A 26,602-nucleotide genomic window follows, 5' to 3' on the forward strand; every position below is an offset into this window, starting at 1 on the left:
CAAGGAGGGAAAGACACAACAGGTCATTGCTAAAGAGGCTGGCTGTTCACAGAGCTCTGTATCTAAGCACATTAATAGAGAGGCGAAGGGAAGTAAAAGATGTGGTAGAAAAAAGTGTTCAAGCAATAGGGATAACCGCACCCTGGAGAGGATTGTGAAACAAAACCAATTCAAAAATGTGGGGGAGATTCACAAAGAGTGTACTGCCGCTGGAGTCAGTGCTTCAAGAACCACCACGCACAGACGTATGCAAGACATGGGTTTCAGCTGTCGCATTCCTTGTGTCAAGCCACTCTTGAACAAGACACAGCGTCAGAAGCGTCTCGCCTGGGCTAAAGACAAAAAGGACTGGACTGCTGCTGAGTGGTCCAAAGTTATGTTCTCTGATAAAGTAAATTTTGCATTTCCTTTGGAAATCAAGGTCCCAGAGTCTGGAGGAAGAGAGGAGAGGCACAGAATCCACGTTGCTTGAAGTCCAGTGTAAAGTTTCCACAGTCAGTGATGGTTTGGGGTGCCATGCCATCTGCTGGTGTTGGTCCACTGTGTTTTCTAAGGTCCAAGGCCAACGCAGCTGTCTCCCAGGAAGTTTTAGAGCACTTCATGCTTCCTGCTGCTGACCAACTTTATGAGGATGCAGATTTCATTTTCCAACAGGAGTTGGCACCTGCACACAGTGCCAAAGCTACCAGTACCTGGTTTAAGGACCATGGTATCCCTGTTCTTAATTGTCCAGCAAACTCGCCTGACCTTAACCCTACAGACAATCTATGGGGTATTGTGAAGAGGAAGATGCGATACGCCAGACCCAACAATGCAGAAGAGCTGAAGGCCCCTATCAGACCAACCTGGGCTCTCATAACACCTGAGCAGTGCCACAGACTGAATTCAGGCAAAAGGAGCCCCAACTAAGTATTGAGTGCTGTACATGCTCATACTTTTCATGTTCATACTTTTCAGCTGGTCAACATTTCTAAAAATCCTTTTTTTGTATTGGTCTTAAGTAATATTCTAATTTTCGGAGATACTGAATTTGGGATTTTCATTAGTTGTCAGTTTTAATCATCACAATTAAATGAAATAAACATTTACAATACATCAGTCTGTGTGTAATGAATGAATATAATATCCAAGTTTCACTTTTTGAATGGAATTACTGAAATAAATATTTTTTTTTGATAATTTTCTAATTATATGGCCAGCACCTGTATTTAGATAATGTCATTGAATTATGTAAAAAAAAAAAAAAAAACAATACCCAAGATACAGAATTTTAATAGGTTTTTCCATTGTTTTCCAAGTCACCTGTCAGTTCTTCAAAAATCCACAATAATGAACAAAATCTCATCACTCTTGAGTTACTTAATGTAGTGTCCTCTAACATCATCACTGAACGAAAAAATGGCGATATCCATAACTTCAAGTAATTATGAAGACAGAATTTTTTAATTATAAGAAATGATTTGTTCGCTATGGCTGATTTTTCTTTACACTAGTGGTTTTATCAGCAACTATAAGTTATTACATGTTCGCCTATTTTCTTTTACTCCCCTATTGTTGCCAGTTTGCAACATTTGTTAAACTTATTGCTGCTTAATTTAGTTTTTATTATCATTATTGTTGTGCCAACAAGCAGGAGCTGTGTAGGTACAGAAACTGAGAAAAACGACTTATTTTTTTAAGTGAACCAGTTACGTTGATTACCAGAACGATAATGTAATTTACATTTACAGGTTCAAATATCATCTAAAATACAATTCATGATCATTAATCCTAAAAATACAGGCACATAGTTACTGTACCTTCTTCCTGTCTGTCTCCTGCTCGCTGAGCTGGCTGCTCCTCCCCGGGTGGATGGTGGACTTGAGCTTCTCCAGGCCGGTGGCCAGCACTGACCGGCCCTCAGTCCGCTTCTCTTCAGCCAGCATGGCAGTGGTCAGGGGCTTCACTGGGTGGGGGCTGGACAGGATGAAACAAGCAGCACACACGTAGAGTCAGGTATCCCACTTCATACGACAACATCCCTGCGGCTTTTTAGTTTTATTTAGAAAACCTTCAGGTGATATAAAGAATCCATCTGGCTGTCATACTGGAGGTCTGAAAGTATGTGTCTGAAATGATCATATAAAGTTAATTTGACCCAAAGGACTTTTTCTTCCACTGTTTTTAGAACTTAGTACTAGAGGGGGATGGGTTGTGTGTGTGATTTTCAGAGTAAAGTCCTTGAATTCTTGGCCACTTGCTTGTGGCTGCGGGTGATACTCAAGGCTAATTTTAATGAATGCAGAATATAATATTTTAATACTTTTATGTTTTACTGACATTCAGTGTTTTCCGCATTCTAATGTTATTCTCATGATGTTTTACAATAAACCACGAGTGTCATCTACAGTTAACCATCAAACTACTGTACATGCATTTTTGTTGTTAATTAGACTCAAACTCTTCTGTTAGCTGTTTAGAGCAGAGATTTCCAACCTTGGGCTCGGCAACCTTCAAAGGACACCGAGATAAATCTGAGCAGTCTCAAGATGATTAAAGGGAATGAATGAAGAAAAATTATTTTTTTGTAACACAAATCTTTATTAACTTTGTCTGACTTTCTCAAATGTCTTTCTTGTGAAATACTGGATTCTTTCACTTCATCAGGCATCAACGAATAACTATTTAGTTCAAATGAATAATCTACATAACTTGTTGTGAGGGGTCACAAGCTAACATTACTTTATTTTACAGGGGTCACCTGCTGACATAATTACAACTGAGCATTTTTTGTGAAATCACACACAACACAACCCGAGTTTCCTCTGGGAAATTTTAATTTGAAGGCAGACAAAAGAAATACAAGTATCACAACATTCAAAAATGATCTTTTTTAGGCAATTACGTTTGTTTATTTGGCATTTCTTATATATGTATCTTCTTAAAGCACAACTCGAAAATAACACAGGAAAAACTATTTCCTGTGTCAGTGACCTACATTTATCGATTTTATCAGACCACTCGCTTACTTACTGCAGATACTTCCATTCACATAACCTCAATATTTGTCACATAAATCTTTCTTCACCCCAAGGTTTACCCATTATTTGAGCACAACAGATTGTCCTCATGACCTCCAGGATGACGCCAGACGTGGGTGCTAAAGATCAACCTTTTTCAGAAACTCCTCATTTTAGTGATCAAGAGTAAAAGAGGTTAGACATGTCCAAGACTCATTAAAGAAAATACTGGTGCAAATTGAAATTAAATGAGCTCAAAACTGAAAGACTTAATTGCATGCATTGGTGCAATCAAACATGTAGAGTTGAGTTAATGTGTTAATACCCCAAGGTGGAAAGGAAATGCTATCAGAGACACAACAACACCTTTTGTGCCTGGTATGAAGGCTGGTTTCTGGTTGACATTTTGGTAAATAATTGAGGCTGGGTGAGAACACTAGCTAGCCGTATGGGGAGGGGTGATGGTGTATGTGTGTGTGTGCGTAGGGTGTATGTTGGGAAGGAGGGGGTGTGCGGTAGGAATGAGGGCAAAATTATAACTGCTAATTGGCCTGAAGCTCTGTTTCCCCTCCCGTTACCACAGAGCCAGGACACACACAAGACACCTGCAGAGGAGTCCTGTTAACACCAGTATATATGTGTGTGTGTGTGTGTGTGTGTGTGTGTGTGTGTGTGTGTGTGTGTGTGAAAACGTGAAGGTCACACCACAAAGTAGAAACCCCTTGATAGTCAGCAGCACAGAAGAAAAGCAGGCGGAAGCAGAGTGGCAGAGGGAGACCGAAGAGACGACAGGGAAATTTCTGGAAGTGGGAAAAAGAGCTTCCTCTCCACCTTTTCACCGAGCGTAGAGCATATGCAACCTCACCTGTTCTGCTGATTGGCTGCCTGCTGCTGCTGGGGCTCCTGAAGAATTTGCTTTGGCGCCGCAGCTCGTGCCTTGTTGGGTGGTGACCTCGGCATAGCATTGGCAAGGGGAGGGAGGGAACAGAGCGCTACAGGGGAGCTACTACTGTCAGGAGTTAGATAGGAAGCAAAGGAGGTCAGAGAGGGGAGTTCAGGGCCAGGCTGAGCTGAAGAGGACTCCTGTATCGCACCAGGATCACTCCCAAAAGAGGACAGGAGGAGTTCGTCAACAGCAGGTGTCAGTGTGCCTTCAGAGTGGGAGCGGTGTAGTGTAGCCTTTGGTGCCTGAGGGCATTTCGAGAACACGTCACCTAAGATGACATGCTGAACTTCCACACCTCCTTCAGTGAGCTTCCTTGGATTACAACTTACATAAGAGTCTGAGGATACCATAGGGAGTAAACCAAAGTCAACCCCTATCATGATACCTGGCTCTAGAGTTCCTCCACAGAGAGACTCTTTAAATTGGTCTGTTTGGTTGTTTCCTTTGTTGTATGTCTTGCATGCATTGGTGGAATCTTCTTGGCCCAACGCAGCATCAGCAGTCGTCTGAATCCCACTCAGCTCACTACAGAGCTTTGAATTTGCAGAGTGTAACGTCTTATTTGGCTCTGAGCCGCTACATTTGGAGGATTGGTGAGACTCACAGGTTTGGTAATCCTGCGAGTCGGTACTTACATAAAGACTGTGGAGAAAGCTGCTGGTGCTCTGATTAGACGCCCGAGTGTGCAACAGTGTGTCTTCAAAGTCTTGGCTAAGACTGCTTGCAATGTGACTGGTGTTGAGGAAATTATCAAAAGGCCTGAAGGGTATAGGCAAACGCTGGCTCATATCCTGCCCTGTTAAACTACCGCTCTGAATGGGCGAGTCCGATGAACTCTGCCTCACCTCAGGGGAGGAAGTTGTGATGTATAATGATGGGTGTGTGGAGCAGAGTTCATCATCTGAAGTCATCACATCTGTAGTGTTACTTCCGGATGTAGAGAAATCATTTAACACTTGTGAAATGCTTTTCTTTCTATTTTCATTGTCAGACTTTAAAGAAACGTTGGATTTTGGCTTTAGTTCTGAGAGTTTTGGTGCCTGAGTAACTGCATCCTCAGGTCCTGTCTCTCTTGCAGCAATTTCAGGCTGCTGATGTGCAAGCACTGGGGACTGTGGTGCCAATGACCCCTCCAAACCATTTAAATCTACCTTTTCATCGCCATCCCTGTACTGAATAACACAGTGCTGCGTTGCATCAACTGAAGACAAATCATTTGGCGTCTCGGTAATGTCATTTTCAGATTCTGAGGGCTTTAAAGGTGTTATCACAGCTGACTCAGAGGACTTCTCAAAGCCAAGGATGTTGCTTTCAAAGTTCTGTGCTTCAGCTTCCTCAGAGGAGGATGCAGAGAATTTTTCCGAATAAGAAGAGAGACAGGAGAGGAAATCCTCTTCTGCTGAACTCCCGAGACCCGAAGAACCAGGATCAGAGGAGCTGCTGTTGAGCTTTACAAATGAGGTGTGACAGGGGGCTTGATGCATATTAGTGTCGATTAAATCTTTTGTATTAGCAGTACTGTTAGCTTGATTAGTTTCAGTGCAAGCAGCCAGTTTTGGAGAATTAGTGTGATTCTTTAAAGTTATGTTGTCACCCTCAAAGCTTGTGTGCTCTGGTATCGTCTCAAGGAGTTGTGCAAATGTGTCAAAGTGATATGTATTAGTGTTGGTCACCTGGATGATGGCTTTATGTGCTTCGGATACAAATCCTGTGCAAAGCTGATGATGTAGTGTATCATTCACATTTGTGTTTTGATCACCATCTGTTACGGGTAATAATGTTTCTTTATTAATGCAGTGTTCCAGTGGATGGTCACCGGGTGTGTTTTGCTGTGTTTTGCAATCTGTGGTCAGATCCTCAGGAGACTGCAGCCTACCAGCTGCAAATGCTTCAAAGGATTCATCCCACTCTGAATCCGGTTCCATCTCCCCAGCTGACATAAAAGGGTTGGAAAACTTCTCACTTAAAGGTTTATCCCCTTCCGTGGAAGCTGGAGAAAGACTTTGTTTCTTATCTTTGGCCATCAATTCGCTCTTTGGGTCTATACCAATAATGCAGTCCTCTGTGGTTGGATTGTTGCGAGCCAGGTTGGGGTTAGGGTTACTTGCCTGTGGAAAGAGTTGAGCTATGGGGGGCCGGGAACTGGAGAGATAGGGCAAAGGAGGCAGTGAAGGTTTTAGGGGCTGAGCGGTTAGCATGTCTTTATAGAAAGGGTTGTGCTGGAGGAGAGAGAAGAAAGGGTTGCAGCGGGATATGGGAGGTGATGTGGTCTGTGAGTGGCAGAAGGGGTTAGTGTGATGCAGTGGAGACACCAGAGAGCCAGGATCTACAGAGGGACCTGAAAGGGGGTGACTAGTTGTGAGGGGTGGTGGGTGGGGGTTAATGCTGGGCTCTAGTTTAGGTGACACCACCAGGCTGTGAAAGGAAGGGCACACAGTCCTCTTGATTAGTGAGGATTGTTCACACAGCTGAACTACAGGCCTGCAGAAAGTTTTCTGTCAGAATCACATCTTAAGCATACATTTTTACAGACGGGTTAGTGTTTTACCCAATTTATATAGAGTATAGAGAATTTTAATATAGAGTCCTTCTTTAATTTCTTAAACCCTGTTTAACTTTAGGCCTTGTAGGTTTTTTTGCTCTTATTGAAGTTTTCTTTATTGTTGCTTCATTGTATGGAAAACACATTTAAACCTGTTGTAACTGAATTTTGTGGTCTTAACAGTGACATTTTATCACCCTTTATAGTGAACATGATAGCAAAGAGTTAGCAGTTCACATATCCAGTAGGCACGGAGCAACATTAGCGTTCATTTGGTGTTTCTTCAGCCTGATATATTCACTACATTCTGCAATATTCACCCTTCTTATAGCTCTATTTTCTCTACCAATTCACTGAGGAAGTATTTGTCTTTAACTGCTAAATGCTTCACTATATTTCCCTAGCTATTCTGTTTGTCTGTCTGCTGTTTGGTGCTGGACAGGAAGTGTACAGTGGATTTTTAAAGTCTTCTTTGCTGAACACGGCTTTGATGAGAGCAGGGAGCCTGAACCAAAACAATGAGCTAAAAGATGCTAAAGTGCTCCGTAGAGCTTTCACATTACAGGCTAGTCAATTAATCCATTGTTAATATACACTATTGATTAGTGCAGCTTTAGAACACACTTATAGTGGCAGCCTGGCAAAAAGCAAAGCCTAGGGGTAGGGGCTAATACCCTCCACAGATTCAGCCTGGAGTTACTGAGATACACTAATACACACTTAAACTGCATACATTTTACACAAGTTTTTCTGTCAGAATAATTGTAAAAAATCCAATGAAAGTTCTACACATAGGGGCTTTAACAGTAACTGCTATGCAAAAGGTAACAATTAAAATTGTTGAAATCAATGTTTTCATATGTTTAAAAACTGGCACCTATCCACATCTAACAAAGGTGATGCAGCTGGGTGTAGTGATTACTTAGTGCTACTGGTGCCAACTTGGCACTTTTCCCCAAGGAGCTAAAATCATGTGGGTGTGTAGGCCGTGAAAATGTATAGTTACAAAGTTGGCAGAAAGGCACTGAGTGTACTACAGTCCAGAATAGCTGACCTCACTTCAACCAGCAGGTGCTTATCAGTCTAATATTTTGTTTACGTCAGTGTATAGTAATATTACTATATCGTACTCGTTTTTTAGTCTTGGTCAAGCAAATTGATAAAAATGAACATTAAAAGTAACTGTTTAAGGGTTCTTGTAGACCTGTATTAAAGATCAATTTTATATAAAGACTCCAATACAAACTGCAGGAGCAATGCACTCAATACAACAGGGAGCGGCAGTACAAGAGAAAGCACAGTGCATCAGGTGACACCCCCCAAATAAATTACCCACTTAAGAATGTGCTTGTGTTAGAAGTGGAAATACAATTAGATGGGGTTTCTTGCCTCCCATCTCCCTGCCCACATACACACATTACAAATGCAGACAAATCCCACACCTACAAATGCACATTCATATATACACAAAACCTGTAAAAGAACGAGGAATGTTCCAGCTCACATCATCATCTTTCCAATGATGATTATAACTGGACCATATTATAGGGTTCAGTGTGACAGAGTTAATTTCACAACAGCAGCTCCCCTCCTCCATCTGCATTGCAGATACCTGCTGTAACCAGAGACTGAGACCAGGAGCTGAGGAGGGATGTGTACAGAGCTAGAAGGAACTTCAAGCAGCCATGCTGATACACAGTATGGTAAGTGAAAAGTAAACATCTACTATGATTGTATTCAACAAAATGCTGCTTCAATATAGATATTGAAATGTAACCCCCTTTAATGGGTACATTTTATGCATTTACTTCAATTTAAGCTTCGTAAGGTTTACTGTTGAACTCTGGAGGTTTTATGTAAAGAATATGTGTTGTGTACCAAATAGTGAGATATCATGTAACCAATAAAGTAAATCCTACACTTTAAAGGTATATTTCAACACATTTTTTGAGAGTGTAGATATGAGAAGATCGATTGTTTGAAGCTGGAACTAGAGGTAGGAGGCAATTAATTTACTAGATTAACAACTAGCTTGGCTTTGTCCAAAGTTCAAAAATATGCCTACCAATTGCAAACTCAATAACATGTTGTATCTCATTTGTTTAATCCGTTTTTTAAACTAACAAAATACATGCCAGTTACTGAGATCTAGACCTGTTGGTAGGCATATTTTCCAACTTTTGACAAAGCCACGCTACCTATTTTCCTTGTCCATTTGTCCTTTATGCTATGCTAAGCTAAGATATTCACCTACTGACTCCAGCTCTATCCATAATGCACAGATAGCCATGACAGTGGTACTGATCTTGTCATCTAACTCTCATAATTAAAGTAAATAAGCATATTTCCAAAACTAGTTCTTCAAAGTTAATTAGGTTAAATTACGAGACTGTGTCACTGAGGTGATGGAATAAATTTTACAGCAAGTTTTGTGGCTCTTTGTAGTTTGCAAAGTTGACGTTGTATTGGATTACATTATAGCATAGGCAATTTCTAATTTTATAAGGCTTATTCAAATACAAATTTCTTGAACTTTTTAATTATGAGTATTAAAGTTAAATAAAATAATAATTTTTTATATTTTTTTAATATCTCTGAATGTCACACTGTTTGCCTGCCTGCCTTGTTTAGTTCTGTTTTGTTATTTCAGTCTTTTCTGTATCTGTTATGTAGTCTATGTTGTTGTTTGTCTGGTTATTATCTGTTAGCTGGTGTTTAGTGGTGTTTTGGTATTTTCCTGATCTCAGTTCTGTTCCAGTCTCATGTATTAGTTTCTGTACCATCATGCAATTAATCTGATTTTGATCATTCTGCCTTAGTCTCTGTGTAGCCCTGTGTATTTTTAAGTTACTTAGTATCTGTCTTGTCTCGTATCTTAGTTCCTAGTTCGGTGTCTTAGTTCTTAGTCCTGTACCTTAGTTCATGTCTTAAGTATTCACTCATGGTCTGTGTACTTCTGTGTTTTGCCCATGTCTAATCTGAGTTCTGTTTTATCTTTTCTTTAGTCTGTCTTCTTTGTTGTTAGTGTATTAGTGATCTGTCTGCTTGTGTCTGGATTAGTTTGTTGCTTTTATTATTCTGATATGTTACCACTTACTTTGATATGGTCCATGTTTAGTGTTCAGCAACTTGTGTTATGTCTGTTCCCCCTCCAGTAATCTGCCTGCCAGCCAGTCTCTCTGTTTTCCCCTTCTGTCTCTCTGCCTGCCCTGTTTAGTCCTGATACCTGTCACCTGTGTTGCTCCCACCCTGCTCGTTAGCCCCTGTGTATATATGTTTGGTGTTTCTCTTCAGTCCCCGTCTGGTCATTGTCATGTGTCCTGCCTGTTCTTGGAACTACCTGTTCATCATTTTGGATGTACCTGTCTCCACAACTTGTAAGCTTTATTGCTTGTTTTTCAGTTCGGATTAAAATCCTGAACTTGACGTCAGCTTTCTAGTGTCTTGCGTTTGGGCTCTCTCCTATGTGCACGCATCAGCATCCTAACACTGAATCTAGTTTAGTTTTCTGTTTTAAGCTAAAATAGCAGCCTACATTAAATACAGTGTTTCATGCTCTTATTTTTGCCAAATGAAACCAAAGTATACAGGTCATACGCAATAAGACGCCTCGGTCTGTGACTTATGACGCAGACTTATGACGCAGGGCAATCTAAACAATACAGGTACAAACTCTCAGCAGGCTCCTGGGAGGTTTTTGACCTTGATTCAATCCATATTCATATTGAAATGATAATTCATCATCTGTGTGATGTTGCAACAAATGAACCTGTCAGTGCGTGATTAGTCTTCTCTGTGATCACAGTGTGTATCTCACCTGGGTTTGCTGTGCGAGTCCTTTGATCCAAACCACCCCTTGTGTTTCTCCTCAGTGGCAGCGGAGGCTTGTTCAGACTCATCCTTGGACTGATTCTGCCCTTTCCCTGCAGACTCACTCCTCCCATGGGAGAACAAGTTCCTCCTCTGCTTTTTCCCCCAGCTTTCTGACTCTGCCGTGGAGGAGGAGCCAGCTTTGGGCAAAGCAACCTGTCCCAACCACTCCTCTTCTTGACACAGCATTGGGCCGCTTTGCTCCAAGGCCGCCACTATGGCTGCCTTCTCCTCCTCGTCAGGCTTGTCAAAAGACCAGCGGCGGCCATCACCAACAGGACTTTTGAGGAGGTCTGTGGATGGCCGCAGACTGACGTTCTGTAGAGACATGGACAGGGGCATAGACTTCTGCAACACTCCCAGGCCTAAAGAATTTGCAGGTTTTCCTGAGCCTGGGTCCAGGGGCTGGACTTTGTAAGCATGGCTTCCATTAACGCACACAGTGGGCTGAGGCACTGCGATGGTGATCTCACCGGCCTCATCACCAAACTCACATTTGAGAGAAGACGACCTAGGTGACGTGTTTGCCGTGTGCTCTGCAAAAACAAGAGGTGTAAAGTGAGAAAATGGATGCAGTTAATCAATGACTTTACTAAATAAAATTTACATTTAGCTTATTGGGTGATTAATCAATTAATTTTTATTGAAATTTTTTTATCCCCACGGCCGGAATCAGGACAGTCCCTTGTGATGTAGTATCTCATTTTCAAGACAGAAACACAAAATACAACAAACACAAACAAAAACAGCATTACATAACATAGACTGTAAATACAGAGATCCAGACAGCTCACTCGCCCACTATTGTTTCAAGTTTGCAAATACATTTCTAACTTTGAGACAATCTGCTAAAAAACAGAAAGAGGTGAAACCATAAACTTTCATTAATTAAAAGAAAAAAATGTATTTATTATTATTTAAATACTTAGTATTTGTGGCATCTTCAGTTTTTATATTTGGCACTCCTGTAGCACATACAAGCCACAAAGTACTTGCTGCTGTTCTCAAAACCTGAGTGAGCTAGCAGCTGTTTCTTAAAGAATTTTGAGGAAGTGGTTTATTTAGAAATATTTTACATAAATCACCCTGTCTACATGCTCCTGCAAGTTCTGCAATAGACATTTATAGTAGCAGTAGTAGTAGTAGCAGCAGTAGTAGATTAAAACCAATTTTGGCATAAAGCAATAATTTTGATAATGGATTAAGTTTTTTTTCAAGCAAAAACATTGAAAAAATGCCCAACATGCTCTGGTTCCAGACTCTCAAATGAGACAATTTGCTGCTTTATTTTGTTGTATACCGTCAAACTGAATTTCTTAGGGTTTTTGTCAAAACAAGATATTTTAAAACTTTATTTTAAATCACCTTAAACTCAAAGTTGCAATGGGCACTATTATTTGACATTATTTGGAGTAATTGATTGAAATATAATTAATAATAAAAATGATTGGCAGATTAATAAATGAAAATAACCGTTAGTTGCAGCCCTAGTTTGTTTTTGTTTGTTATTGTTGTAAAAGATTGCAGGGTTGTCCCACAAGAGGGGAAACCTGAACCTGCACGTGGTGATGGATGACTGTGAATGTGCAGTGACTGTAATAGTCAAATAATCTTCAGTAAGAGATAACTTGGCCTCTCACCTGGGCTGTTATCGACTGTCAGGTTGCTGCTGTTACTAGGTGAGTTGGAGAGGTCAGAGACCACCACACTGATGCCGGCCGTGGGGCTCAGGCTCCCACCCCGTGATGATGACTCGCTGCTCTCCGAGCCTAGTGATGTGCTGGAACGAGTGTCTGATGACTTCCTCAGCTTCCCTCTCAGGAAGAATGTCCTCATCTTGCTCCGCCGGGCCTCGCCCCCCTCGTCATCCTCGTAATCCTCCTCCCCACCCCCATCGCTCGGCAGCCGTTGCCGCATCCGGACAAGGGACCCGTAACCACTTGGTAAAACGGCAGACGACGAGTCCTCCTCATTGGATCTCTTCTTCCCCCTTATGCGCTCTTTCAGCTTTCCGAAGGTGGAGGCGCCCTTGTCCTTCATGACGAGGTCATACATGCTGGCTGTCAGGTTGTTTCGGGTGAACTGGACACTGACTTGAATGTCTCCTCGTTCCTTCTCTTTCTTCCCCGTCTTAGAGTTGAGCCTGTACCACCTGCAATAGACAAAAATCCATTCACATGAGATTAATAGACACACTCTGTATATCTGTATATTGTTTAGACGTGAAACAAGTAGTCATTTAATCTATTAGTGGGTCATTTGAAGTCATTTAACAAGCAAAAATGCAGAAAATGGTTCCAGCTCCTTAAAGGTACAATGTGTAATTCCTGGCCATATCCTGAAGGGCCAGCATAAGATAGAAAATTATTATTTGAACTTTGAATCATGCAAAGCTGCTAACAGGGGTCACAGAACTGCAATATAGGATTGAAAATGCAATATAATAGGTCTCCTATAAGTATATTGTTATTTTATAGCCTAAATTAATTAATCAATTAATCAAAAACAGCAACACATTTATCGCTAATGAGAATCGTAGGCTGATATCAAATTTCTAATAATTGAATTGGGCTTTTGTACAAGTGCTTGCCCTGAAGAGAGTTGCGGAGGAGCTATTTTGGGTGGACCTTGCTTCAGAAGTAAAAGTCCCATAGACAGCGTGAGGTGACTCACATTTAGAGCACTTCCATGACTTGGGCCGCTCTACAGGCTGATTTATAAGTAAAAAAGATTAACAACTGTGTTAGAAAATATCATAGATAGTCAAGGTTGAGAAAACACAAATCAGCAGCAATTCAGTTTAAACTTCTGCGTCAATTTCAATCAATCGTTAAGAATCTATGCCCCATGTTTTGTTCTCAACTGCACCAACAAAGTGTTTTGAATTCACTACCACCCTAATTCGCTCCTCTTTAGTGGCTTCTTCTCCATGGCAAATGTGGCCGAAGCTCATGGGTAATGTAGTATTTACACTTGTATGCCATGCCAAATGACAGACAAAACATGATTTCTCAGAAACTAAGCTCAAATTGTTAAAAAAGGTGAAAATAACCTACAGGATGGTTACATTATCCAGGGAGTCCAGTGTGTCTATGTTAAGTAACACTATGCATATAATTAAAAGAAAAACATGTATGGGAATAAAGAATGGGGGAAAACACACAAAACCAGCAATCTCGCCCACTTCATTAATCCATTATGATAAAATGTACTGACACATTAAATCCTTCAGCGTAATATTTGTTTAATAATAACTGAGTAAGTGTGAAAAGTCTGATTTTGAAAACATACCAGCATGCTTTGTTGAGTTTAAGATTCAGAGAGTGAAAATAGTACAAAATAATTGTAAGGTGTACTGAAATCACATCCCTAACACTTCATTCATTAAAAGGTTCAGCATTGAGTGGGGTCATGAAATTATGTGAATGACCATATTGTTATTGTGAATGGGGTTAATCTGTCCTCACACAGGGTAGAGTGTGTGACAGTGTATGTGTCCTACTAATACCACACCCCACAATACCTTGGGATGGTCTTGTTTGGTCACCAAGTCTGGTAAGCAAGAACAATGAAGTAAGTAAAACAATGATTATTTCTGAGTTAATAGTGAGTGCCGTACATACATATAAGAGATCCTGACTGAAAAAACAGATTGACCCAACCATAGATTTCTTTACTGGATGAGCAAAGAAGAGCAGTTCTTAGAAACTCTGTGTACAGGTGGGTGTTACAGCGCCAACAAGTTCACCACACCATGACTCATGGGAAAGTCTCATCTGTTCTGTTGTGACCGGTTTAAAAATATTATATGACCGAGAAAAATTCCCCCGGTTAACATGTGTTTCTGACAATTGATGTTGCCAAAGGGAAGTTATCAACCTAGGGAGGACGACGACTAGGTCTGAAACCAAGACTCACTTCCTGTGCTGCCGGGCTATTTTCACCTCACACCTCGACCACAGTGCCCTTTTCTATTGTTCATAAAGGCTAAAAGCACTATAAGGCTGAGTGACGCATTACAGCTCAAATTTTACAATAATTTTCTGAATTTTATATAATTCTATGTATAGGTTAAACTGACTTCAAATTCAAGGATTAGTTGACGCCATATAGAGTAGCTTTACAGAAATATTATGTAATTGTTTTAGTGAAAAACAATTTATAAATCATCTACTATACATAAAGACATAAAAATGACCAAAAGTATTAATAATTTCACATATTATCACAACAATTTCTTTGGTTTTCTTACGTCATTTCACGCCATTTAGTCTCTACTAACTTATACTGCGCTTAGACAGCATGTCAAAACAAAAATGTCAAGTGACATAGTATAAAGAGCGACAAAGTCCGTGTAGGGATGAGGACGAGGTTAATAAATGAGTCTCATGCACAGGAAATCGCTGTTTGTGTCCTGCTTCAAACTAAAAGCCACCGTTGAATCATTTTTATTTACCTATGCAAGTTCTGGTATGTATTTTACTTCAGAAACTGACTTAGCTAACATACTTACGCCTGCCGAAGATAATTACATGTATTTTGTATCACTTTATGTGGTTGTAAAATTCTGCAAAAGAGGTCAGTTTTGCACACATATAAAACAGGATGTCAGATGGATAGACAAAAAAATCTAAATGTGATGCTCTGGAAATCAAATGTGCAACTGAAGAAAAGTTCTGAAACTGAAGAACGGAAGTTTAAACATCAAAGATGAAACATGAAAGCTGCTGCATGAAAGAAAACAGAGACTAAAGCAAACCCACTGATGCATGAATGATCTGAGAAAGGAAAGGAACCTCACACACTTACTGCTCAGCTATCTTAGAAACCAGACAAGCCAAACCTACAGTGTGACAACGCAGAAACTCAGCAAGGCAGAACATTTACATGTCACACCCAAAATACTTCTAAATAAAGGCTGTTGTTAATGTGGTCACTGAACTGAGCAGTTAGTTTGAATAGGAATATTTTGGTTCCGCCAACACGTGATTTTAACAGTTAGTCACATTGTAGCATGTTAGCAAAATAACATCAAGATGTTATCATGATTAAAGTTAGCATGTTAACATGCTAGTAGGGCTGACCCCGAATAGCCGAAGATTCAATGATTCAATAGGAGGAGCCTGATTCGACTCCCAATCTCACAGTTAAATCTTCGCAGAGCCGTTATGAAACAAGGATCATACAATATTGGCTATATTGGGGTGCTCAACGTCTGATTTTACATAGAACTATTTTTTTCTCCCAAGAAGTTAATATACAGCTTATTATGATCTAAATATCAACATATAATGCTATAAATAAACATGTGAAAAGAAAGCAGGTGTGAATAAATCCAAATTTGTAATGCTAACCCTTAAGGTAACCCTGCGCATGTGTGGTAGAAGAGGAAGAGAGATGGAGCCTCAGCAGCACTGGTGATGTGAACTTGTATGTGAACTTTGCGGGACGTTTGAATCATTTATCACCATTGATGAACCACACAAAGAATATTATATCGTTTTTCAACAGTACTTGGAACCGAAACGTGGCCATACAGCCAGTGACCTTATTTCCAGGTTCCGTTTGGTTCTAACATGAAGCTGTTTAATTACATAGAAAAAGAGGCAGGAACGTTTCTTGCTCTAGCAAAAACACTGGCGTAATTGTAGGCTGCAGGAGAAAAAAAACCACTGGTCTTATAATTCACAGCACAGGCTGTTATGTAATCATCATCATCCGGCCACCGACCCCAAGTTCAGCCCTGAAAACACAGTAACACCCAAGAAGAATGTCAGTGAAAACAATTAGCAAGCAAAGTCCTTCCAGTACAACTCAAATAATAAGCAGGTGGAGCCCAGAACCCAGGACAGAGAAAGAGAATGCTGATGCATTTTATAGCTCCAAAAGACAAACAAACATTACATCTAACATAAATGGGCAACAATAGAAATATGCCACGTGAGCAGACACAGGAAATGTAAGAAGTTATCATGAACTAATCTAAATCATTCACAGACTTTCAAAAATATGTAGAATACGTGACACTCCCATGAAGCAGCTGTGGTACTGGGTTTTTGTTGTTGCATAAAAATCAACTTGACAGAGGCGGAATGATTCTAATACAGATAAAGTATTTACTTTGGAGCATTTCATTCAATCAAATCCTGTTACCAGTTTATCAAGCTACATGTAAACAATGGACATTTCTGAGCTCTGAAACTCTGTTTTTGTCCAAAAAAAACAAGACTATTAAGTAGGCTATTGCTCAAGTGTCTAAAATTGTATACCACTGCTGCTACCTCAAATGCCTGTGAGGTGTGGACTCGAGTTTCACATCGATGCTCCAACAATAGTAGCAGCCTTCCTCCTGATTCGGCAGCCAACTCCCTGTAGCCAAAGTGGAGTTCACATTCCAAACACTGGACTAGGGAGTTATGTAAGGGTTTCCTTTTGCAAACCTACAACTACTACTACCACCATCATCATACCACCGACTATGCAGGGATTGTAATTTAGGGTATTAATCATCTTCCTTCTAACCTCAACTTGTGTTTTTTAGAAGATCATGGAAAAACTTTTGGTATTTTGTTGACTTAGGCAAACTGACTTAGATCAAAACTGACTTGCTTCAATTTCTGTGATACGCAAACAGTCTTTTCATTTTGAAGACGATGCAAAAACGTTACAGGCCTAATTACGTACATGCACCTGTGCTCAAGGGTCATGTGGCACAGGAAAAGGCCTGACAACAACAAATATAAACATAAGTAAACGGACATGAGGCCTAAATACAGAAACTGCAATAGAGACAAAAACAGCAGCCTACATTTTGAAGCCCACGTCCTCAGGCAGAGTGCAGTCTGTTACAGAAGAGGATACAGTGTCCCAAAAGCATCATCCCACACAGACAACTGTATAGTTCAACAAGGCCACTGTGCTAAAGCATTTTTGGTTCTAAATAGCTTATGAACATCCCAGCACCAAAGCAACCATCATAACCAAATGCTCTGCCTGTTTTTGGAATTTGTGGGAGTCTACACGGATTTCATTTTCACAAACAGTCCCATTCCAGAGCTGCAGAGCGTAACTGTTTATCTGCTTCCCCATCTTGCAAAAACAGGAAATCAAAACACTCCACCCCATCCCAGCATGACACCATCTCCACCATCTCCCCTCCCTCCCTCATCCACTGAGTAGGTATGAAAATGTTCTCTTCCAGGGACTGCTGTCTTTTTCTAGGCTTCAGCTTCTGTGGAAAAAATCAATCCCTAGACACCACCCTTCAAGACAGAACAGGGCTGAAATTACAAGACAAGTAGGCTATCAACCTATTTTATACAGCATGTCCTCAGTCTCTGTGGGGCTCTGTGAGCCTGGGTGGTATCAGAGCCAGACAGAAGAGACTCTCTGAAATAAAACTGGTGCCAAGGGCACATGATCTGTGTCAACTGTGGAATTTATCAGTGTACTTAATTTACCAAACATATTGGTATTTAAGGTTAAATCACTCTGAGATGCTTATTTTTACTACCAGAGTAAGAGGGGTTGAGAAAGCTCAATGTACTCTACAGGGCCCGAGAGGGCTAGATACACTACAACTACAAACACAAGCAACTGAAGAAAACATCTTCACCACTCAGGTATAATGTCTGTGATGTACACCATCTTAGTTTGGCATTTTAGCATCCTAACATTTGCAAATAAGCACAAAACACAAAGAACAGCTGAGGCTGATGTGAATGGCACTGGTTTCTGGACACTTCAAAAACTACAAATCTATGGTTAACTAAAGGCACTGACAGCCCAAGAATGGCCCAACCGTGGCAGATTATCAGCTTGATGTGTCATGCCACTTGGAGAGGATGCAAGGTAGTTAAGTGCTTCTACTTCATTTGAATTATAAAGTGAACACTTCCTATACATGTCTTTTAAAGAACCCTCCAGTAGCATTGTGGGTAATGCTGGTAATATGGCCTGGAGCCCCTGCCTCATCAGCTGAAGTAGCAGGCAGGCCACAAGACCCAGACCACATTCCACATCTGGACGCGATGAGCTCTAACCTCACCACTAACCTCCCTCCCAATACTTTTACACAACAGAGCATTGTATCTTCAAATTATACCTTCTCAGGCCCACATTAGAGATCAGTGATAGAAAACCAAGGAAATTCTTCTTTTTGTTAATAGTAAGTCATAGTTATATTGAAAATAATTAAAAACCACAGAGCAAGTGGGTGATTGTTTAAATTTCTTTTCATGAAACAATTATATCATGAAGAAAACTAATGGATCTAAGAAAAGTTTGTGATCTTAACATAACATGATCACAGGATAATTATTTTGGCCAGTTCAATATAGTGAATTATTCCTCGTGATTACAAAACAAATGTTCACAGGGAAAACTAAGCTTCTAACACCGCAATCATAAAATAAATAAACTGGATTGACAAGAAAACACCTTAAAATATATATATATACCAGTATATCCTCTCCAAAATACCTAACTGTTCACATGTGAAGAAAATCTTGCTTAAGTAATAAGTACTTAATGATATGCTGATGAAAAGCCACTGAAGCAGGGCTGAGCATTTAATTTCATTAGGTGGGTGTTTATCTGTGTTAAGCAACAGTAACATGAGTTCTATTGGACTGTGCAGTTAAGGCCATCTTATGTGAAGTTCACATTTCCAACACAATTTCTAACAGATTCCAGTTAACCTTGTGTCCAGATTTAGCACAACTGTCACTATGTGGCAATGTACGTGCAATCATACTGGTGGAGCTATTGGACATCTGGTGGCATTTTCTTAATGTTCAACTTTGCTTACAACACAATTCTCTACTTGCACAATGTAGTGTGACGTATATCTGTTTTACCAACTGCAAGTCTGTTGACTTTCTGTCAGTTCTCCAGTAATGTTCACTTTTTACAGTTAGCCTTAGCATTTGATGCTTTGCTCATATTAGCATGCTGGCTAATTACCTAGCGAACTGAACGGATTACAGACAGGAACTAAACACGAGAGCTGCTGAGTCACAGTGACCTAGATTAGGAAACAATTCTGGCTCTTCTCGTCTGCTAATAACTCGTGTAAAACGCCCTTTACCTAAACCAAACCAGTCATTTTCAAGGTCTTCTAGTATTTGCTTCACTGTACCTCCATGCTGATGCCTGATGCTGTTGGGAGATTTGTGATGCAACTACACAGTCTCTACAGCAATATAAGATAGCAATATGAGAAAATGCTGGCTGCTGTATATCCTGCTGCCTATTGAATGTTTTTTATTTAAGTTAATCTGATAAATCTCCACACAAATGTTTTTAACAGGCTGAGGTAGATTTGTCTTATGTAGGATATCGGATCACACAGTTGTGCAACTTCTAATGTCCATTAGACTTATAGACTATAGTCTCTCTCGACAGTAGCTACTGAAAGTCTGTCGGCTCTCAGCAGTGGATTTTTCTGGATGTACATCAAACACACATAAGGAGACACACTCACATACCCACCCACATTGACACACACAACCACACACAGTCTTTCTGCCTCAATCAGCAGATGGATGTTCAGTTCTCAGGACTATGTAACACTCAGGTCTGAAACAACGTCAAAGCTTTGCCTCCTACAGATACACAAAATTACGGGGGGGGTTGAAACTGAGACAGCAATGGCATGAAATAAGGAGTGTTTCTAAAATAACAAAGATTCAAATCACAGTATTTGTGCTGTAAGAACCACCCAACCAATACTGTGAAGAATGTCTGACGTGCATATAAAAACCCTTCTGGGAGGAAACTTGATTATTAAGGAAAAAATGTGGATGACAAGTTTGATATATAGCAAAAGCATTATAAATTTAATTTTTTGTTAATAACGTGGGTTGCTTGCTAGTTTTTGTCCACAGTGTGTTGATCTAGCAGTGTTTTTGTAGTTTCCACCATACAGACCCTGTCGGGGAATTCACCCAACGCCCACCTTTCCGGGAATCTGCTCTTTACTGATAGCTCAACAATCAAATACACCATATCACGGCCACAACATCCTCCCATGCCACCGACTTGAGGGCAGCTGTTCCGCCTAAATTGCAAAATAAAGATTGAACATGTTGGCACATGTTTAAAATAAAGCATCCATGTGGTTGTTTGCTCTACTGTCACTATTGACTTGTGAAGTTAAACTGTGCTTTAATACACACACACACACTATAACAAAAGGGTAGTATAATGATCAGAATACTAATCAGGTGTTTGGTAGTGGATTTGTTGCCTTACTCTAAGTATGGCTGCAACTAATCAACTGTTTTCATTATTGCTTAAGTTTGTAAACTGTTGGAAATTTAATGCAGTTTAACATTTTTGAAAAGTTAGAATAGTGAATTACAGTAAGAAACCATCGATTTTGCCAGCTGAAATGACAACTGTCGTTAGCACAGACTGTATAAAAGATGTGGACGTAGCCACCGTGATGTCACCCATTGGTTTGTGGACAACCATTTTGAAGCCTAGAGTTCGGCATTCTGGCCGTCGACATCTTGGTTTTTTTTGTAGCCAGTGGTGACCATATCTGGACCAGACCGTGGCACTTGGTGTGTTCAGTTCAGACTACCAGTAACAAGCAACAGGCTGGGACGGCACCCATCTGTCGCTCAAAGCGGCCATGACTTGATTTATGCATAATTTTAAGCCTTAATTAAAAAGGGTGAGTTACATAAATATTCACACCCAGTAGGCTACAGTTGTCATGAACCGGGGAATTAGCTATAGAGAACAAAACCATTTTTTATACCAATACCAAGTTAGGTATTTTAATATGAGGACTGACTCACTTTTGGAGCATGACTTCAGTGGTCATTCAAGGAACCGCAGTTTTTAACACTTTCGCATTGGTTCAATTTTCAGACCGGAGGTTGCCAGTTGGTCGAAGCAGATTTTACTGACTTTAGCTAGCTAGCTCCGTAAGCTAGCGTTATCTCTTTGATTTGGTTGAAAACACTGTATGCAACTGACTTTTTTAATCTTTCAAGCTGACTCGTTTTAAAACAAGAATCTTGTAACAGGGGTCCTAAATATGGACTTAATGGCTACATACGTTAATGTGCTAAAAGCCTGACACTAAAGCAGGCAAAAAGTCAGCATTCTCACAATGATGATGTAGAAGACACAGTGGGTAAATATTATACAGCGGATTTGCTATTTACTTTTCTAACGTAACCCCCACAAATGAATGTCGTTAGTTAACGATGTCCTCCTTTAAAGTTACACTCCCCAGCTAGTTAGCTGTTCATTAACATTTGCAGCTTATGTTAGAGCACATAAACACATTTTATCTTTTCCTGACATTTTTGCTCTAATTTTTTTGTTTTAGCAAAGTCAAGTTCAAGTCTTTTTTGATTTTGTCAAGTCTAATGTCACCAGAATTTCAAATCCACACCTTTGGTTTGTTGATCATCTCAGAATAAACTCCTCTTCTCCGAGCACCACAACTAAATTTAAACCTCATTCTTCATTTCCACTGACTGACTGGAACATGCTGATTCAGAAGTACACTGTATAGGGACTGATGAACTCTAGAGAGAATAAAACAAGTCAGAGGTTCAGAAGAAAACAGCCATTTCAACCTGCCCTATCTCCATTTGCCGAAATATGCGGTCAGCCACAATACTATATCACTGCAAAGCCCCCACCTCCTCTAACATTGCTTTATAAATATTAGAAACTGTAAAGTGAAGGAGTCCTGGCACACATTCAAGTCCTCAACCTCTGCAATACTAAATGTAACACTGAAAAACTCTCTAAGGGCATTTAGTTGTGTTTTAAAATTAAATGTCATGTGTATATAAAGTGACTTTTATCGTTGCTTCGTTTGTGTTGAGTTGAGCTGGTTTTAAAAGCACCTGGTTTCCTCCACCCCACCTAAGCAGCATATTGAATGTACTTATTCTTTCTGTGTTTTTATTATCATATTTTACTGCCACCATTAATTTTATCACCATACAAATAAAGCTTGCCTTAAACAAAATGACAATCTTGAACAACCTATTGTTACTGTATCATGAGAGCCCAACGATAACACAAATCACACAGCTTTCCATTTAGGGTTGTTACTGGGAACAGCCCAAAAACACAAGTCGTCTCCATCTGGTTGGCAGTTGTTAAAGTTGCAAAGAAGTAAATCATCCTTTACTATGTGCGAGTGTTAAAAACGTTTTGATCTTAAAACATTTTCAACTTTAAAAAAAGCTAATTTACTGCTGTATCAACACTATGGCTGTGTTTAGAATGTCAATACTTTGTGTAGGGCTGGGTAATATGGGTGAAATCAATACAAATGCATTAATGGTTAATGATCTCATCCCATTATTGATATACATCGGGAAAAGGATGCAAAATGACATAAAATAATCAAACTGATCAATCTCCACCCAAGGTCCAATTATTCGCCTGTTCTAGAGTTGAGACTGTTTTGTCAAAGGTCAATTTAATACATTGAACGGTGTTCCACTCTCCATTGTAAAATAACAATCTTAATAATAACTTTCAGTAGCTTTTAATTAGAGTTTGAATTGAACATATTTTTTTTTAACCCAATAACATGATATGGTCACGATATGGTCACAAAAAGATTACAACAAAAGATGATACAATAATATAGAATTACTGCAAATCTCCATTGAAAATTGTTCAATTATTAGTCAAAATCTTTTTACGGAATGTTCTTGTACAATTGTTTGTATTAAGACACGTTTAAACACTAATGCATTTGAGAAGTTTGACTTTGACAAGTCTTTTAGAAAACACTTAAAAATCAAAACTTACACTCATAAGAAAAAAAGCTCTGTCGCTCAGTATAATACACATTATATTGTACACAAACATTATGATTCCTCTTTATACATGATACATGCAGCCACTGTTTAGTGAAGGTTTAAGAAGCATTCCGAGTGCACAGGTTTGGAATTTGAACCCAAGCACAGGCTTCATTGACACTTGTATCAGGATGACATCCATGCAGCCAAAGTCACCACTGACTGAGGTTTGTCAGTTCAGCTCACAGACAACAGTGCCTTAAAACAACCATCTTCAATTAACAAAATTATGAACTTTTTTAACAACAATTTTACACATGAAAGTTTGTATACAAGGAGTTGGGGAGTAGTACTGCTTATGTGAAAAAAGTTGAGTAAACTATGTGAGTCAAGGTCGGTAAAAATATATGTTGTAATAAAATGTAAATAATCTGGGGGTGTGGAGTTTGAAAGAAGTGAGTTTACCAAACCTCTGTAGCTCCTCATCTCTGCTTAAGGCTAGCGGCTGCAACTAGCATAACATAGTCAAATCTTCAACCAAACGGTTGAAAAATGCATGGAATAAAAAAAAACATTACCTCTTGTTCAGCTGCATCAGATTTAATGCCTTTTTTAAACTGTCCATCATGAATCCAACCAGGTTTAGGCTGTCTTAACAATGTTTCCAATATGACAGGCATGCAAACTGCTTTTGTTTACAGCTCACAAACATGACTTGAGACGTGACGTGCTTATTTTGCTATTTCAGTCACACAGACATTTCAGTCTATCAATCTTCCTCAAAACAGGTTTCAAGGCTGAGTATGAAGGAGCTTTTTGTCTTTTACATCTTATACTGTAGCACTAGCATCAAGTAGCACAAAAACAACAGTTTATCCTGAAACGTGGCTTTATTTTTTTTTTGCTGGATGATTTCTGTCAAACTTGAGCCTTTCTTCAGGGTTGACATTAGTGAGTAGTGTTGACTGTGGGGTGTGTTGCTATTGACCAGCCCAGATTCACTGAATGCCACATGGAGACATTGAATGTACCAAGACACCGAACTGCTGACACTTCAACATCACAGGCTCACTCTAACCTTCAAGTGACCAGCTTCAACAGGGACGACAGGAAGACTGGTTCCCCTTTCATCTCACATTCAAAGGTTTATCTGAGCGAAAGCACAGTCGTTTTTTTTTTTTTATCAAACTGCCATAAATGACAGATACTAAAGAAGGCGAGAGGTTTGTGTTCATCATCAAGCCAACATATTTAATCTGTGCTTAGTCAACAGGGAGTCAGGATGAAGGCAGATGTCCTAGAGCATGTAGTGGTTCTGATTAATACTGGACTTATGTTAATTAAAAGATAAATTACATATTAATTACAATTATATCATTTGTAATACATTACTATTATTTATAATAAATTAGATCTTGGTTGCAACAATGACAAATTTGAAAATGGGGTGACCACAGACTAAGCACCAACAGTTATATTTATCACAGATGTTTCCACCCTGTGTGGAGGGTTTTAAGTCAGGATTAACACAAACACAAACATGAGTATAGTTGTGTTAAACTTCTTTTAAAGACAGTTGGTCTTTTTCAAGTCAGAAAAAAGTAATTTAGCTCTGTCTGGGAGAATGTAAACAAAGTGCCATCACATCTCATTAAGGTTTGATGGCAGGAAATTATTTAGTTATCCAAAAACATCAGCAGTAAATGTCAGGTTTTGCTGTCAATCTCTCTCAATCAAAAACTGTTTTGCATGTGCTACATACAAAACACTACTCAACTGAGCAAAATGCATGGTTGGCAATAGATATTTTTGAGTAAACTGTGCAAATTTTATTTCTTGCTCATTTCTATGCAACAACATCAAACCTACAGCTGAATACTTGGTGTTGAAAGCCATTATGGGGAGTGTAGGACATCACAAATTGAAATATGTAACATTAAGGATAAGGGAACATTGTTGAACCAAAACACAGTTGTCCTTCACTCCTAAATATGTCCACCAAAGCGACATATTGATCATAAATAAGAGTTATCTGAGGCTGGAAATGTCCTTTACGTTTTGGCAAATGTTTAAGCTGTTTAATGTAAGCAACATCAAACTTTGTATCACTTCTACACATGGTTTGGCTTTTGTAAAACAACATGTTGTGCTAAAAATACCTTGGAGATTTAGGATCATGAATCTATTAGATAATCCCTGGAATTGGGACAAGCATTAATCCTCTGCTCCATGTCATGTCCCAGCTATTGGGAAACAACATTGCAAGAACCAACAAAACAAACACAACAAACACCAAATGTGGACACCACGAAGGAGGTGAAAGTGAGGTTTCTAGAAGGTCAGGTTTGGGGGAAGCCTTCAGCCTCAGGGAGGTGTTTAGTGGCAGGACGTGCTCAGTTAGTTTGGTGGCTGTGGGAGGAGGGAGGGTGTGTCTGCAGGGCCCTGATGCAGCACTAGAGACTTGACAGCTGTGTTTATATCTGAGCACAAACTGTGTAGCAACTAAAACAGGACAAAGACAGACCCAAAAGAAAAGAAACACCCTAATGAGTTCAATAAACATGGATAACCCACTAAAGTAATGACAGATGAAGCATGCATGCAGCTTTTGGTCACATACTACCCTCGTCTTCATGCTGACGCCAAACACAAACACACAACTATTACATGTATAGACAGCTGAACTTACTCGTTTTTCACATATCTAGTCTCATGAAAGACCTTATCCAGCTGGATCACCGCCTGGCCGAGGAACACGTCCATCGCGAGCGCCCGGTGCATGACGGTGAGGACCAGCTCGTTGCTCCCGGCCGGGCAGCCGCTCTCCAGCACGCCGGGCTGCAGCTCAAACGAGCACTCCTCCCTCCACTCCGGCTCGGTGGTCTTCTCCACCACGCAGGTCGAGTATTTCTCCTTCCCCAGCTGGATGATGGTGTACGCGTCGCTGGTGCCTTGCTTGCCCTTGCCCCGTAAGCTCCTGCCTCTCAGCACCGTCACCTGAACGTGTGTCGGTGTCCATTTCTGGTCCTCCTCGACGGTTAGCGAGGACATGTCCCCCTCCAGACAGACAGACCGACCGACCGTCCTGCCGCGCACACCGTGACGAGGCGAGGCAAACCGGGGAGAGGTGGTGGTGGTGTCCGCCGCTTCCTCCCTGCTCTGGGTGTGCACAGTCACATCAGCTCCGGGGTCGGCGGGCGGTGCCGCATTATGGCTGTCTGTAGCCTCTGCAAAGTTTCCGTGGTTGCCGGGTGTTTAGTGCCCTGACTGCTCCCGTGTTTCGCAGCAGTCTGCTCTGCAGCACCAGCAGCGTCCGTCCCCGCACGGCTCGTCCCTGCCTCTCTCCTCCTGCCGTACGGGCCTCTCTGCGGGCAGCGACGTCACGCCTCTATCCTCCTTCTTCTGCAAGACGAGGAAGTTCAGCTCTGCCACAACACATGGGCTGCATGCAGACACC

The 26,602-nt window shown here is 40.4% G+C and overlaps 1 protein-coding gene across 3 annotated transcripts in view; it reads right to left on the bottom strand.

The window, feature by feature from the left end:
- rab11fip5a (RAB11 family interacting protein 5a (class I)) overlaps positions 1-26,602 on the bottom strand; it is a 29,888-nt gene extending 3,286 nt beyond the window's left edge. Inside the window, exons 1-5 of one of the 3 annotated variants that reach the window (XM_038729674.1) lie at positions 25,835-26,602; positions 11,998-12,509; positions 10,305-10,893; positions 3,865-6,360; positions 1,800-1,956 (exon numbers count right to left, since the gene is read on the bottom strand). In XM_038729674.1, coding sequence (XP_038585602.1) covers positions 1,800-1,956; positions 3,865-6,360; positions 10,305-10,893; positions 11,998-12,509; positions 25,835-26,196 — 4,116 coding nt within the window. In that variant the 5' untranslated portion in view covers positions 26,197-26,602. Of the gene's footprint in view, positions 1-1,799; positions 1,957-3,864; positions 6,361-10,304; positions 10,894-11,997; positions 12,510-17,165; positions 17,335-25,834 lie in introns of those variants that run through there. The other 2 variants (XM_038729675.1, XM_038729676.1) reach the window with 2 other exon arrangements.

Source organism: Micropterus salmoides, unplaced genomic scaffold, assembly GCF_014851395.1.
Source record: "Micropterus salmoides isolate LMB-PRFRI ecotype aquatic unplaced genomic scaffold, ASM1485139v1 Ms_hic_scaffold_19, whole genome shotgun sequence".
NCBI classification, from domain to species: Eukaryota; Metazoa; Chordata; class Actinopteri; order Centrarchiformes; family Centrarchidae; genus Micropterus; species Micropterus salmoides.